General features: G+C 39.6%; 1 protein-coding gene across 1 annotated transcript in view; it reads left to right on the forward strand.

Moving 5' to 3' along the window:
- The window catches only part of TRRAP (transformation/transcription domain associated protein), a 114,650-nt gene that overhangs the window by 48,667 nt on the left and 52,283 nt on the right, over positions 1-13,700 (forward strand). The window contains exons 28-37 of the mRNA XM_023532004.1: positions 1,878-1,974; positions 3,359-3,480; positions 3,825-3,995; positions 7,451-7,519; positions 9,904-9,957; positions 11,765-11,884; positions 12,126-12,245; positions 12,638-12,802; positions 12,890-13,071; positions 13,292-13,490. Coding sequence (XP_023387772.1) covers positions 1,878-1,974; positions 3,359-3,480; positions 3,825-3,995; positions 7,451-7,519; positions 9,904-9,957; positions 11,765-11,884; positions 12,126-12,245; positions 12,638-12,802; positions 12,890-13,071; positions 13,292-13,490 — 1,299 coding nt within the window. The remainder of the gene's footprint in view (positions 1-1,877; positions 1,975-3,358; positions 3,481-3,824; positions 3,996-7,450; positions 7,520-9,903; positions 9,958-11,764; positions 11,885-12,125; positions 12,246-12,637; positions 12,803-12,889; positions 13,072-13,291; positions 13,491-13,700) is intronic.

A 13,700-nucleotide genomic window follows, 5' to 3' on the forward strand; every position in this document is an offset into this window, starting at 1 on the left:
AATTGCTGTTCCATCAGCTGGTGCCCAGAACTGGCACAGAGCAAGTGCCAGCTTATTGAATTTATTAATCACTTATATGTGCCACGCATGCCTGTCGGGAACTTAATTCACATGAATGCCCCTCTGTAGCTCTGACAGCACCCAAGAAGTGTGGACACTGAGTTATTCTCATTTTGCAGATGCAGAAACTGAGCCTGAGGGTTCGTTATACTCTGAAGGCCTCCAGCAGGGGACCTGTAGACCTTAGGTTGCTTTACAGCCTGGGTCCTAATCACCGCACTGTCTTGCCAGGTGCTCTACTTGCTTAGTGGACTTGACTTGCTCTTCGACCCAATATAAGATGGCAGGTGGCATCTTCTAAGTATTTGTCACTGTAAATATTCCAATATATGGTGATGCTAGACAGTGACAAACAAATTAAACTTTAGAAACAAATTATAAGCATTAATTCTTAGAATACAATAATGCTCTGGTGATCAATCTCAATTTGAAATTTTTGCAAGACATGAATCATACTCTTGGAAGCATTATCAGAGTAAATCGAGGCAAATGTCCTAAGGAAGCCAGTTCATCCCAATCCACACTGATTCTGAATTTCCAATTTTGAAAATTTACCTGTGGACTTTTTAAGTCTTATGTGTTTGCTTGAACATAGAGTCATTGGATCATGTGTTCCAACTTTGATCTTGTATACCTTTTATAATCCCTGTATAAGAGTCATCACTCCTAAGCCTTGACTGAGAGTCCAGGAGAACCACTAGTGGGTGTGGGGAGCAGCTCCCTCCTGGTGGTTCTAGAGACAGATGTAGTTTAACCTGTATGGAAAATTTCTCACTAAGTTCAGACCAGAACCCAGTAGTGTTGAGTGATATATCTTGGGGAATGAAACTGGTTTTCTAGGTGATTATCAGTGTGGTGCCTGCATCAAAACTTGTGAGGATCTTGGAAAAAGAGAGACTCTTGGGTCCATCCTCTCCCTGGAGATTCGGGTTCAATAAATTTGAGGTCAGACCTGGGAACCTAATGTCTGAAAGTATCCCAGAGGTTCTGATGTGTGGTCACGTTTGGAATCTGGCTTTATGTTATAGCTACTTAGATATAGAGATAGGTGTCTATGTTTGTATGTGTGCATACATACACCTGTTTATATATGAAAAGAGTATTTTTGAAGGTCGTACAAGTAACTACTAATGGTGGTTTCCTAAGGGCATAGAATAGTGTGCTAATTTGAAGTGCTTTTCACTGTATATCCTTTCCTACTAGTCTAAATCTTTTACTAGGTGGAAACCTTTAAGGAAAAAAAAAAGGAAAAAACAATTTTTTGAGGCTATAAATAGAATGGGAAAATAATAAAACACTGATACTTTATATACTAGATACATAAATATATACAGGTATGGTAAAAATGTCTAGAAGGATAACCACTGGAATCTGAGTTATAGTATTCCCACTGACTTTCAACTTCCTTCCTTATGCTTTTCTGTACTTGAAAAAGTATTGCCACTCAGATATTTGAATGATAGCACATATGTTTGCTGAGCACTGGCCCAGGGCACTGGGAAGCAGCTCTAAATGAGGATGATATATGTCTACTATCATGGAATGAGCAGTTAGATAAAGTGACAGTTGCTTTGTGTAAAGAAAAAATGTGGTATCGGTCGGTGAGAAAGTAAGAATTTACTTTCTTACTTTCTGACTGAGTTTGCTTTAGAATAAGAAATCTCAGTCACAGTTTGATAAATTCTTTAGGATTTGAGTTTAGTTTGTCAATTGTTAATTGTGTTGTGGGGCGTGTGGAAGATTGCTGTGTTCTGTTATTTACAAGGTTATTATGTCTTTACAGTAAGAGCAGGTTAAATTGTTTTATTTTTTTGCAGCTCTTGAATTTGTGTGAGGCTGAAGATTCAGCTTTAACCAAGTTGCCCTGTTATAAAAGCCTTCCGTCACTCGTTCCTTTGCGAATTGCAGCATTAAGTAAGTTAATGTAAATCTGAAGCAAATTACTGGGTACAAAAGTGAAAGGGGACAGTGGCCTATTTTTGTTCATTTTTTGGCTTTTTATATTTTTAATTTTAATTATAATTTTTTATTCACTTCCAGAAATATTTTTATGTCATTTTTAAGTTGGGATTAAAAAATGTGTATATTTATCAAACTATATAATGCTATGGCAACAGATTATTAGGATTTAAATCATTTTTACCTATAGTAAACTATGGAATTTACTCTGTAGTAAACTCTTTATAATTCTCTTATGAATCTAATATTCTGGTTTAGGAGTTGCCATACTATTCAAATAGTGCCGTTTTCATCTGCATCGAAGTATATATACAGTAGATACTTGACAACCTTTGTAGACTTTGTAATGATTCAGAGGCATTTGAGAACCCTACTGTCTGAAGGCTTTCATGAACAATGTCAGTTATCAGTGTTTAGCATGGGAATTGTGCAAAGTTTAGGATAATGCTCAGTCAGTGCTCACCCTTGTATTTAGGAACAGTCATCCGCACCTACCTTGCCCTTTTTTGGTCAATAAATACCCAGTACAAGTTTTTTTAGTTGACTTTGTCTCTTACTTTGTTGCTATTTATATCCTAAATAAAATATTGCCAGAGTCCTTGAATTAGTGGCAGAGAAGCAGAGACAGAGACTGTTGTACCCAGGCCTGAGGACAGGGCTGGGCTGTTTGAGACATCACAGGCCAGAGTGAGGGTGGTATGCCGCAGGGGCGTTTGGCAGCTTTGAGCTTTTCCTCTTGGGGTTTTTCTTTGGGGTGCCTCTCATTCATTCCTGGTAGCTAATATGGGCATTACTCTGGCAAGAATGTTATCTTTTAACATAGGGTTGAGATGTGTCCCCTTTCCTAAGGATATTTGTATTTTCAAAGCCTTTAACCCTGTAAGCTGGGAGGAGGCTGCCTGATTAGACATGGATAGTGGAGAGAAGCCAGGCTGTGTGTGTCTGTTCCTTTCATCACCCGAATTCAAGGCTGTGCCCTCGGCATGAATTCAGCATATGTCTGCCCGCAGGTCAGCCATGCTCACCCTATATGAAGACATCTTGGGGGTAGCAGTGTCAGTGGGGATCCCTTTTATTCCCCCTTAGGTCCTCTTTCTCCTAGCTGGAGAGTGTAAGATTTATCACGGCTTGTCTGGCAGGCTGTTGATTTCACTCTTACGTAATGTGAAATCTGGCCTCAGGAAAGACAAAAGAAGACCATGTGTTCTTTTGTCTTTCTTGAGGCCAGATACTAGGAAAAAGGTATGTTTTTTGTTGGTTTGTAAGAGCCTTTACACAAAGAAATTATTCATGTATTTTCAGGTTAATAATGAAATCGTATTGATTTTTCTCCCTAAAGATGCGCTTGCTGCCTGCAATTACCTTCCTCAGTCCAGAGAGAAGATCATTGCTGCACTCTTCAAAGCACTCAATTCCACGAATAGTGAGCTCCAGGAGGCCGGAGAGGCCTGTATGAGAAAGGTGAGTGAGCGGGATATGTCTGTGTGCGCACGCGTGTGTGGTATGTGTGATTCCGCCTTAGTTCTTTCTGTTTCCCTTGTCTGTGTGCCTGGGAGTCTGCCTGTGGTTAATAAAAACTGGATTGTAATGATGTCTCTACCTCTTCTATAGTCATACTGAACTTTTACAAATTTTAAACAGTAATGACTAATCTTTCTCATTTCATCAGCTTCTGAAGTATATGTGGTTAATAGTCCGTTTTCCCAAGGGAAGACAAAAACTTACTAGAGTTGCATATGTGTTTCCTTCTGCTATAAAGTATATTCTGTTATCTGTTTTCATTTGTAAACTTTCTTTTTAAATAGTTTTTAGAAGGTGCTACCATAGAAGTAGATCAAATCCATACACATATGCGACCTTTGTTGATGATGCTGGGGGATTATCGAAGCTTGACGCTGAATGTTGTGAATCGTCTGACTTCAGTTACTAGGCTCTTTCCAAACTCCTTCAATGATAAATTTTGTGATCAGATGATGGTAAGCCAAATGCATGTAAATGTACTCTGTAATAAACAAGAAAAAAAATGTTCAATAAGCAATATACTTACACAGTTTAAAATTTAAAGGATATGCTGTGAAAAGCCTCCCTCCCTCCCTGTCCTCCAACTCCCTACCCCCTTCTCGAAGACACCCCATTTTAACAGTGTCCTGCATGTCCTTCTAGAGATGTTTTACATTGTAATAGAAGATATATATATAATTTCGTTTCTCACAAAAGGAAGCATGATATACACACAGGTTTTACTTTTTCTATTCACCGCCCCATCATTTTATGTCAGAACATAAAGTGCTTCTTCATTCTATTTTATGGTGACTTAATATTTTATTGTGTGGACATGCCATAATTTATTTAACCATTCCTCCACTGATGACCAATCAAGATTGTTCCCATTATAGACGATGCAGTGAAAAACTTGCAAGAACTCTAGAGGTTCTTTAGGTTTTTAGAATTATCAACGAAATCAGTATGCAAATAAAATATTAGTTTGGCAGTGTTTAAATTTGAAGTGTTGGCAGATGAAGGAAGTTCCGCTATTAACTTTCTTATGTATTCAATACTAGACATTTATAAACAACTTGTTAACTTAGGATTTTAGGGTACGTTACTATAAAACATGCCTTTGGCCATTTAGATATTTTCAGATACTGGATGTGTTATTTATTTTTTGATATACCTTCTCCCTAGCCGTCAATAGGAATGAGTAGATAGCTAGATTTAGGTATAGAGTGGAAGGAATGTAGATATACGTGTGTATGAAAACCTCCCAGCTTTTTACTTCACCTGCTGGTTTCTTTATAGACACATGAAAAATGAACAATGGCCAAAACACTTAACTGGGAATTGATAGTATTATGATTGGTCCTAAAAATTGTAATGATGCCCTAATAGTAGAGTAAAATTGGGAAATGTATTATATGGAAGCAATTTTCCAAATTGGAAGACTCCTTCCCCTTAAGCTTCCAAATATACATAATACACATACTTACCTACCAGTTTACACACATACAGACATTCATGAGTGTGGTTAAAGTAAGTGAAATTGCATCACCTCCTAATTAGAGCACGAGTATATACTCTATCTTACATGATATAACTGTTGGTGCTTTCAGATACGAGATCTGTGTGTGTGTTCTCAATGTCCTAATATTTTTGTATTTGTCTCCTTTTTGAAATGAGTGTCTCTTACCTCTGTCAGCTGTCCTCTTTTAGTGTCTGCATGCTTGCCTGAAACAAATTTGGTGGGGTTTTTTTTGCATTTTTTGTGTGTCTCCACCCTCCTCAATTTAACCCGTCAGGTCTGCTGTGAGCTTGGAATTCATTCAGTAAACACTGTTACCTAGATTTTTTTAGAACAGTGTGAAGAGAACTGTCTCACCATCTAGTTTCTGACTAAGGCCAGCAGTGTCTTTACCTGTAATAAAGTGCATGAGCTTTGTGTTTCTGGTTTGTTTCAGGGGATTGTTTTTTCTTCTCTGGCATTATAGCGGCTTTCTGAGTGGTTGAAAGTCCTCTAAAAGCAGAGAGTGTTGATGTGCTTGGATAAAGAATGATTAAAGCTGCTGTTCATTGTAGCCATTTTCATCTACCAGCCATCTCATCTGACTCCAGCTTGGACCTGTGTTGATGCTGTTTTGTGTTTGTGACTCAGGTCTTGCTGACCTATCCCATGCCCACTGTGCTCTGCCAGGTGTGGTGACCAAGGACACATTTGCCCTTATTTAGTCACGTCCTTTAGAACTGTTCACTTAGCCTATTTTTCCTCATACGATGTGCTTTTGAGGCTAACATCTCAAGCCTTTATCATGATGTTCAGAGACACCTTACTCTGCAGGGTGGGCATTCATAGAAACAACCCTGGACATTTTCCTTTCATAGAATTTGAATGGCTTGACATTTGGTCTTGAAGTCTCTCTTTTGATTAGTTGTTTTAGATATCTCCTTATCAAACTAAAAATGAATTTTATATACCAATTAGCATTTTTTTTTTCTTTTGGGACAGCCAAAAGTAGAATGAATGGTAATGTAGTTGGCCATTTTCTGCACCTTTAATTTTGTTGCTTTTATGTCTTGGGATAAATAGCTATTCTAATAAGATACAGGTTTCATGAACATACATTCTGGTGATATCTTTTAAGGAATTTTACTGGTAAAATGTTGTTAGCTTAGTGTACTTTGTTTCTTGAAGAAATGTGTGTTGTTTTAGTGTTTTTCCAATGTGTGTTCTTTGGAACATTGGCCCTGCAAAATGTAGGTTTTTTATGAAAAACAGCTTGTTGGCTAAGTAAGTTTGGGAAAAACACAGCTTACTGTATTCTCCTCTTGAAGTTTTACATTAAAGCCTCAGAGAAAGTGTATAGATGTATTTAAGCCATCTGTCCCCAAGCCTGTTTTACCGTGGAGTCTTTTTTGAAGCAATTTGTTAACTTCCTGTAGAATATCAGTGTTTTGAAGAACAAGTTAGACAGCGTAGGATAGTGAAGATACTTCTCTTATTTATTTGGATGCTCTTGTTGTGGTCTTAGTTGTAGGCTCCAAGGGCTAATCTGCCGGGTTTTGCTGGACACCATGGCTGGGACCCTGACTATCATATGTCTGGGTCAGGCCACAGTTGCTTTGGGCTCAAGGATCTCTCTCCACGCTCTAGTGGCAGAACATAGCCTATCACAGAACAATTGCCCTCATTCTGCACAGAAGGAAATTGCTACCTATCTGTGCTAACGGCACAGCCTCTCACCAGGTGGCAGCCATGCTCATCTTCACCAGCCCTTCCCCTGGGGTCCCTTTGTGCTTGTTATCCTCAGCCATAGTGGCCACCTTTCTGTTTCTGGCTTTAGGGACTTTGTCCCTTCTTTTCTCTGCCTGGAGTGCCCTTTCCTTGTGCTTCTGGCATGTGTGCCTTAGCAGGGCCTTCCCTGGCCTCCTCAGTCCTGTAAACCTGGTTCCTGTTATCCCTTCACAAGCCTTACCGTAACTGGTTCCATACAGCATGCATCTGTATTTTACCTTGTTCTCGCTGGAACCTGAACTCCACGAGGAGGGATGATGTCTGCCCACTCATTTCTCTACCCCAAGTCCTAGCATAGTGCCTGCAGAACTCAGCAGCTGCGACACAGAGTAACACAGTAATATGACAGTAGTGATGAGGGACACTAGCGAACATCCTGATATTGGAATGGCCATGTTTTGGAATGTTTTCTCTTGTAGCAGGGTATATTCAGCCTGTATATAGCACATAAACAAATGCCAATTATTCTCACCACTAGTTTGATGGTTGGGCTATTTCAGTAATAGAAACACTACTGTTCTCACATTAAATATGATGGAAATTAATGATTGCATGTGAATTTTTACCTAAGAACAGCATTTTGGAATTGAAATGCTCCTGTTGTGAGGAAGAAATGTCTAAGGATTTATTTTTTTTTTTTAACAGCAACATCTGCGAAAGTGGATGGAAGTGGTGGTCCTCACCCATAAAGGGGGCCAGAGGAGCGACGGAAACGTGAGTGACTTGTTTGTTTCTGGGAAGGGCCACCCTGCCTGGGCGCTGCCGTTACCAATGTTAATATCGGAGCAGTGCTTTTAATTAAAATGCCGGTCAGAAATCTAGTTTTATATAATTATAGTTCATTTAAATTATAAAACGTATTTTAGTAGCATTGTATTTTTTTTTCCTTAATTGTTGAAAAAATTCCTTTTTCTGTTTCTTTAAAATCTTCTTTTGTTCACTTTAATATGACATTTTTGTTGATGAGAATTCTGGGAAGCTTGAAATGTTAGTATTTCAATTTTACTAGTTTCGCTTTAAAATGTATAAAGTGTATTTTCTAGACTGTTCTTGGCAGCTGCTGTTTGCATGGTGGTGCATTCTCAGCTGTTGTTTTTCATTGCTTTCCGTCATCATCGCCTCATAAAACCAAATAGAGATTTTAGGACTTAAGAAACCATTAAGGAGAATGTAATAAAGCATCCCATAAAAAATAAAAGAATTTATGTTTTCTGGGTCTAAACCTCCCACTCCAATTGTTTGCCAAAAGTCAAATGGCCAGTACTTCAGAACACATTTTTATGGTTTTGAGGGAAAACCACCTAAGTTAAATCTTTTTAAGTGTCCGGTGTTGGTCATTAAAGACTCTGTCTCTTAAAAATGAATGGTTCTTGCTGTTTTGACTCTAATATTACTTGTATATGTTATTATTCTTGTAAAATATTTTTTAAGTTGATGCTTGTCCTGTCAGTGAGGTTGTGTTTTCTGTACGTTCCTGTTTCGTCCGGTGAAATTGTACAGCGGTATCCTGATGAGGGAATCCGGTAGCGCGTCACAGGCATAAGTTACCGTGGCTTTTGTCCTCCGTGCCTATTTGTCAGATGCTGTGCTTCATTCCAACCTGATTTTTTTTTTTTTGGCTTTCTTATGCTTTGTTTTGACCATTGTGTGTCAAGTGTTTTATTTATGTAAGTCTTGTTTCCTGCTGCTTCTAAAGAGCCAACTAAGCAAAACTAAACCAAGATTTTTAACTTTTTTTAGGAGTGTTATGCCATCCATGACCTCTTTAAAGGTTTGTTATTTATGTAAACAGGAAAAAAAATTAGGGAGTCTCCGTGGGGGAGAGCAGAGTGTATTTTAAGAGCATAAGCTCTTGGGAGTAGGTGCAAGTGCCTCTGCTTTTTCGCCCCGTCTTTCATCTGTTAGCTATTTTTGCTCTAAATTTTTTATTTGTTTTTATAGTAAGCTGGTAATTATCTGAAACACATAGCCAGATCTAGAATAAATGTTAAAAAACCTAGTGGGTCGATGAATGACTTCTGTTAGGTCAAAAAGAGTTCACAAACTTTTATACCAAGTTATTCAGAGGGGTTGGGAGTGGGGCATTTGTACAGGGGATGGAGTGGTGGGTTTGGGAAGTCCTTGAGCTCTTGCTGAATGAAACATGCTGGTTGTCGGATGAGTGTATTCCCCGGGCAGCCTGGGAACATCCAACTGTGTGTGGGGTCCGCAGGCAGCACGGCCATGCTCCGTCGCCTCAGCCCCGGGCCAAGCGCCTTTCTGCTCCTGAGCGCTGGTCATTTTTTATGGATGCTGTCCAGGACTAGGAATGGGTCTTGGAAAGTAGTTTGTTCCTATTTGGTCAAATCCCCAAATTACGTGGCCTCATTGATAAACTATAACTGAAGACATATTAAATAGTTACTAAAAAGAAATAAAAGCCCCTCTGTAATGTTGCACACCCCCGATGATCAGAGCTTTGCACCATCATCATATTTAGGAAGGTTTGTCTATTTAGCATTGAACTTACAGAACAGAACTCATGACCACCTGTTATGCCATATCTGTACACACACACACACACACACACACACACACACACACACACACACACAACTTCATAAGGTGCCCAGGTGTCTGGTCATCATGGCTGCGGGTTCTTCTGAGCGTGGGGGCCTCAGGCAATTGATAGGGCTTAAGCCCCCAGGACTCTCCTAATTTTAGCTGGGAAAGAGGTTTTTTTTTAATGTCTTAGCACTTCACATAAAATCTTGAATTATTCACTCTAAACAAATCAGTTTTTAAATGTGTTTGCATACAAAAAGGTCTTACAGTTTCTCCCCCTAGACAAGAATTCCAAAATTCTTGTTTTTTTTCTTTTTAATTGATTTACTAAAGGAATACACTCTATTCGACACAATCAGAAGGGCTGTTTGACATCTGAAGGGTGGAAGGTGTTTTTTTTGCTGTTGAGCATTTATTAATTATTGTGTGCTTTCTGATAATTGTGTCTTTACTGTCTTGTTTACCCCAATAATCCTTACTGTATATGAGTATATGGGAAGTTTTTGTGTAAATAACATAAATAGAAAAAAGATGATTTTCCTCCCCATCCTCAGGAAAGCATTTCAGAGTGCGGGAGATGTTCCTTGTCTCCATTCTGTCAGTTTGAGGTGAGAACAACCTATTAATAGTCAGTTTATGACTTGCAATGTGAAGAACAGTTTATATTTTCTTTTCTTTTCTTTTCTTTTTACCTTTTTGTTGCCTTTTTTCATGCTGTAATTTTTGTTTTGGTTCAGCCTGCCATGGAAGGGGTAGAGGTGAGAATTTCAGTAGAGGCTCAGGAGGGGGTCGTGGTCGTATTTGGTTTTGCTGTGACTTGTGGTTCTGTGATGGACAGAGTGCGTTGTGCCTTTGAGTGCAGTGAGCCGTATTGTCTGTCTGTGGCAGAGTTGTATTAGTATCATTGCTGTGAACTGTCCGGGTGACACGCATGTTTTCTTTTAGGATGTTTTTAAGCAAGATTCTAAGTTCTTTGGTTTTCTACATGTTAGAATTGCAATGTCTCCATATTTAATATTCAGTTGGATATTGCTATCATGATGTTCATATGAACTCATACATCTAACAACATCTGGAGAGGAAACTCCACAAAGGATATATTATACCTGGAACTGGGAGGAGTTATATATTTTGTCGCACTACTGACTGACTGCCTTGAATATAGAACTTCATTGCCTGCCCGCACCCAAGCCCCTGCATTTCTCGCCCACCACACTGATGTAGTCATGACACTGTGACTTTGGGCAGTCAAACTCTGAGCTTTCCCTCTTTTCGTAAAATGGGGATGATAATATCTGTCATTCCTGTCTTTCAGTGGTGTGAAGACCAAAAGAAGTGATTTTGTAACAGTGCTTTGAAAAAGAAAAACCATGGTATAAAAGTACCATTGTTAGAATGTTATTCTAATTTCAGGGTAGAACTTAGTCTGTCCCAAGATTTGAAAACTTTGTAGAAGAGAACTCTAGAGGTGGCATGGAGGCGACACCAAACTGATTTTCCTTATCAACTTATATCATCACTCTTTTGCCTTTTGGTTTAAAGAAGCATTTTGGGAAGTATCTCAAATGCTGCTGAGATGTGGTCCCTCACAGCTAGTGTTTATCATCCCCATTTTACTGCGTGTAGAGTAAGGACTGTCCAATTGCACACCATGTAGGATGGTGCATCAGGGAGTCTTCCCTTCCCTGTGGTCATAGGGAATTATATTGAATTGCAGACACAAAACTGGGGAACTGAAACTGAGAAGAGAAAGTTGGAATGACACTCAGAGCAATTGGCCACTGAGCTGTTAGCACATTAAAAGGTGCAAAATTCTTGGTGTTTCACATTTTTCATATGATTCCAAAGAAAGCAGTTTGTCGGCTTTATTTTTAGGCCTAATTGACAAACACTTAGTATCATGATCAGTTATTTATTTGCTATGTAATTTCCAGGGTAGTTAAGTATTTTTTAAGGACTTTGTGATAAGTTTTGAGGCAAAACAAATCTTTGTCCTCAGAGCTTAGTGCGTTGGGAAGACCCCGTGATGTCACAGCAAACCGAGGGAATCCTAACACTCTCAGAGCTATGGGCATGATCATCCCCTCCTCCGTGAGGGGCCAGCCTAGGCTACCTGTAAGGTCACCTCCACCACTTGTCAGTGTGTGAGAAAACAAACACAGCACAGTCACGTCAGGTATACACAGTCAGCTCCCTCTACCCTCCACTGACAGATAAAATCTGAAGGCCAAGGGCAGTTAGTCTCCTTATCCACAGCTATGCTGTGAGATCGGTAAGTCGTGCTTTATAGACATTAACTTTGCTTCTGGTGGCCTTGCGGATGTACCTAGACCGTAGCAGGGCCTGTAGGAATGTTGTATCTGTAGCCAGCAAAATTAATTGGCCTATTTTGTAATTTCTGGTTTTCTTCATTAGGAAATGAAAATTTGTTCAGCAATTATAAACCTCTTTCATCTGATCCCAGCTGCACCTCAAACTCTGGTCAAGCCTTTGTTAGAGGTTGTGATGAAAACAGAACGGGCTATGTTGATTGAGGTAATGGTCAAACTTAGGATTAATTCTGATCCTTTCTCTGTCCGTTGCTTATAGTATTTTCATGTTATATTTTAGATGTAGTACTCTAACAGTGTAAAGATGCTAGACATTAATATTTGCTATGGTTGTTAGCATACTCCAGTTACAAGGGAGAGAAATGCATACTTCTACTGCATTAGGTCTGTAGACCAAGAGCAGCCTCCATCCTTGAGAATAAGCATTTTCACCACATATTTTCTAGGCCGGCAGTCCCTTCAGGGAGCCTCTGATCAAGTTTCTGACTCGGCACCCCTCGCAGACTGTGGAACTGTTCATGATGGAGGCAACGCTGAACGACCCCCAGTGGAGCCGAATGTTTATGGTAAGGGTGTAAGGAGCTGGCAGCCAACCCCGCAAATTTTTATCGGCCAGTGTGCTCAAAAATCTGAAACTTATCTCTCACTGTTCAGTGTCAGGCTTTATTTTTCTATAACATGTTTGAATATTAGAAACATTGTGTATATGAAGAGTTCAGCTTCAGGAATCTCTCTCTGTAAAATTTTGGTAGTGGTAACGAATGAACTGCTAGGACTATCAAAAGCTTAGAAAGTGTGATTACTGTTAAAAAAGCATTTTTAAAAAGGGTGCTTACAGTGTTTTATTTTTTCTGGCCTGCCTAAAGAGATTTAGAAAGAATCTTAGAGTTTATTTTGCATCTGAACGTTTTGTGATTTTTTTTTTTTTTAAGCTAAAAGCAGCTTGTTTTGTTTTTAGAGTTTTTTAAAACACAAAGATGCCAGACCTCTGCGAGACGTGCTGGCAGCTAACCCCAACAGGTTCATCACCTTGCTGCTGCCCGGTGGCGCCCAGACCGCGGTGCGCCCCGGCTCGCCCAGTGCCAGCACAATGCGCCTGGACCTTCAGTTTCAGGCCATCAAGGTAGCGTCTCTTCATTAGACACCAGAAATCTTAAAAGTTTAGTCAAGACAGAACCTGCCAGTTCCCTAATTGTCTCTTCTTTGACAGATCATAAGTATCATAGTTAAAAATAATGACTCCTGGCTGGCCAATCAGCATTCTCTGGTGAGCCAGTTGAGACGCGTGTGGGTCAGTGAAACCTTTCAAGAAAGACACCGGAAGGAGAACATGGCTGCCACAAACTGGAAGGAGCCCAAGCTGCTGGCCTACTGTCTGCTGAATTATTGCAAGTGGGTACATTTGTCATGCTTCACATCAAGTGACTTGTTCTGTCCAATAAGCTAAACTGGAGCCTCTCTCCTAATTTGTGTATAGCTGTGGTTCATTGGATGTGTGTAGTCAGAATGTTGTAGAGTGGGTTATAACATAGCTGTTTAAAAGACGAGTCAGAGATAATACATAGTTATGAAACTTGCCAGAATTTAATCTATGTTCCGTTTGGCCCTTCAGAAGGAATTATGGAGATATAGAATTGCTGTTCCAGCTGCTCCGAGCTTTTACTGGTCGTTTTCTGTGCAACATGACGTTCTTAAAAGAATATATGGAGGAAGAGATTCCTAAAAACTATAGCATTGCTCAAAAACGTGCCCTATTTTTTCACTTTGTGGACTTCAGTGACCCTAACTTCGGAGATGAACTGAAAGCCAAGGTGAGTCCCACTGTTAGGCAGTAGAAGCCACAGGTGTTTGAGCTAATTGTCTAAGGAACCAGGGACACTTTTTATCTTCTGTGTCTATTTTGATGCTTAAATATAGCCTGGACCATTTATGAGGAAAATGTCATTGTTGGGAAACATAAGGCAGATCCAGCAGTGAACCAGTGTTGAAAAGTAGTTTGTTAGTTTCCCTGTTTTTAGAAA

This window comes from Pteropus vampyrus, unplaced genomic scaffold (assembly GCF_000151845.1).
Source record: "Pteropus vampyrus isolate Shadow unplaced genomic scaffold, Pvam_2.0 Scaffold74, whole genome shotgun sequence".
NCBI lineage: Eukaryota > Metazoa > Chordata > Mammalia > Chiroptera > Pteropodidae > Pteropus > Pteropus vampyrus.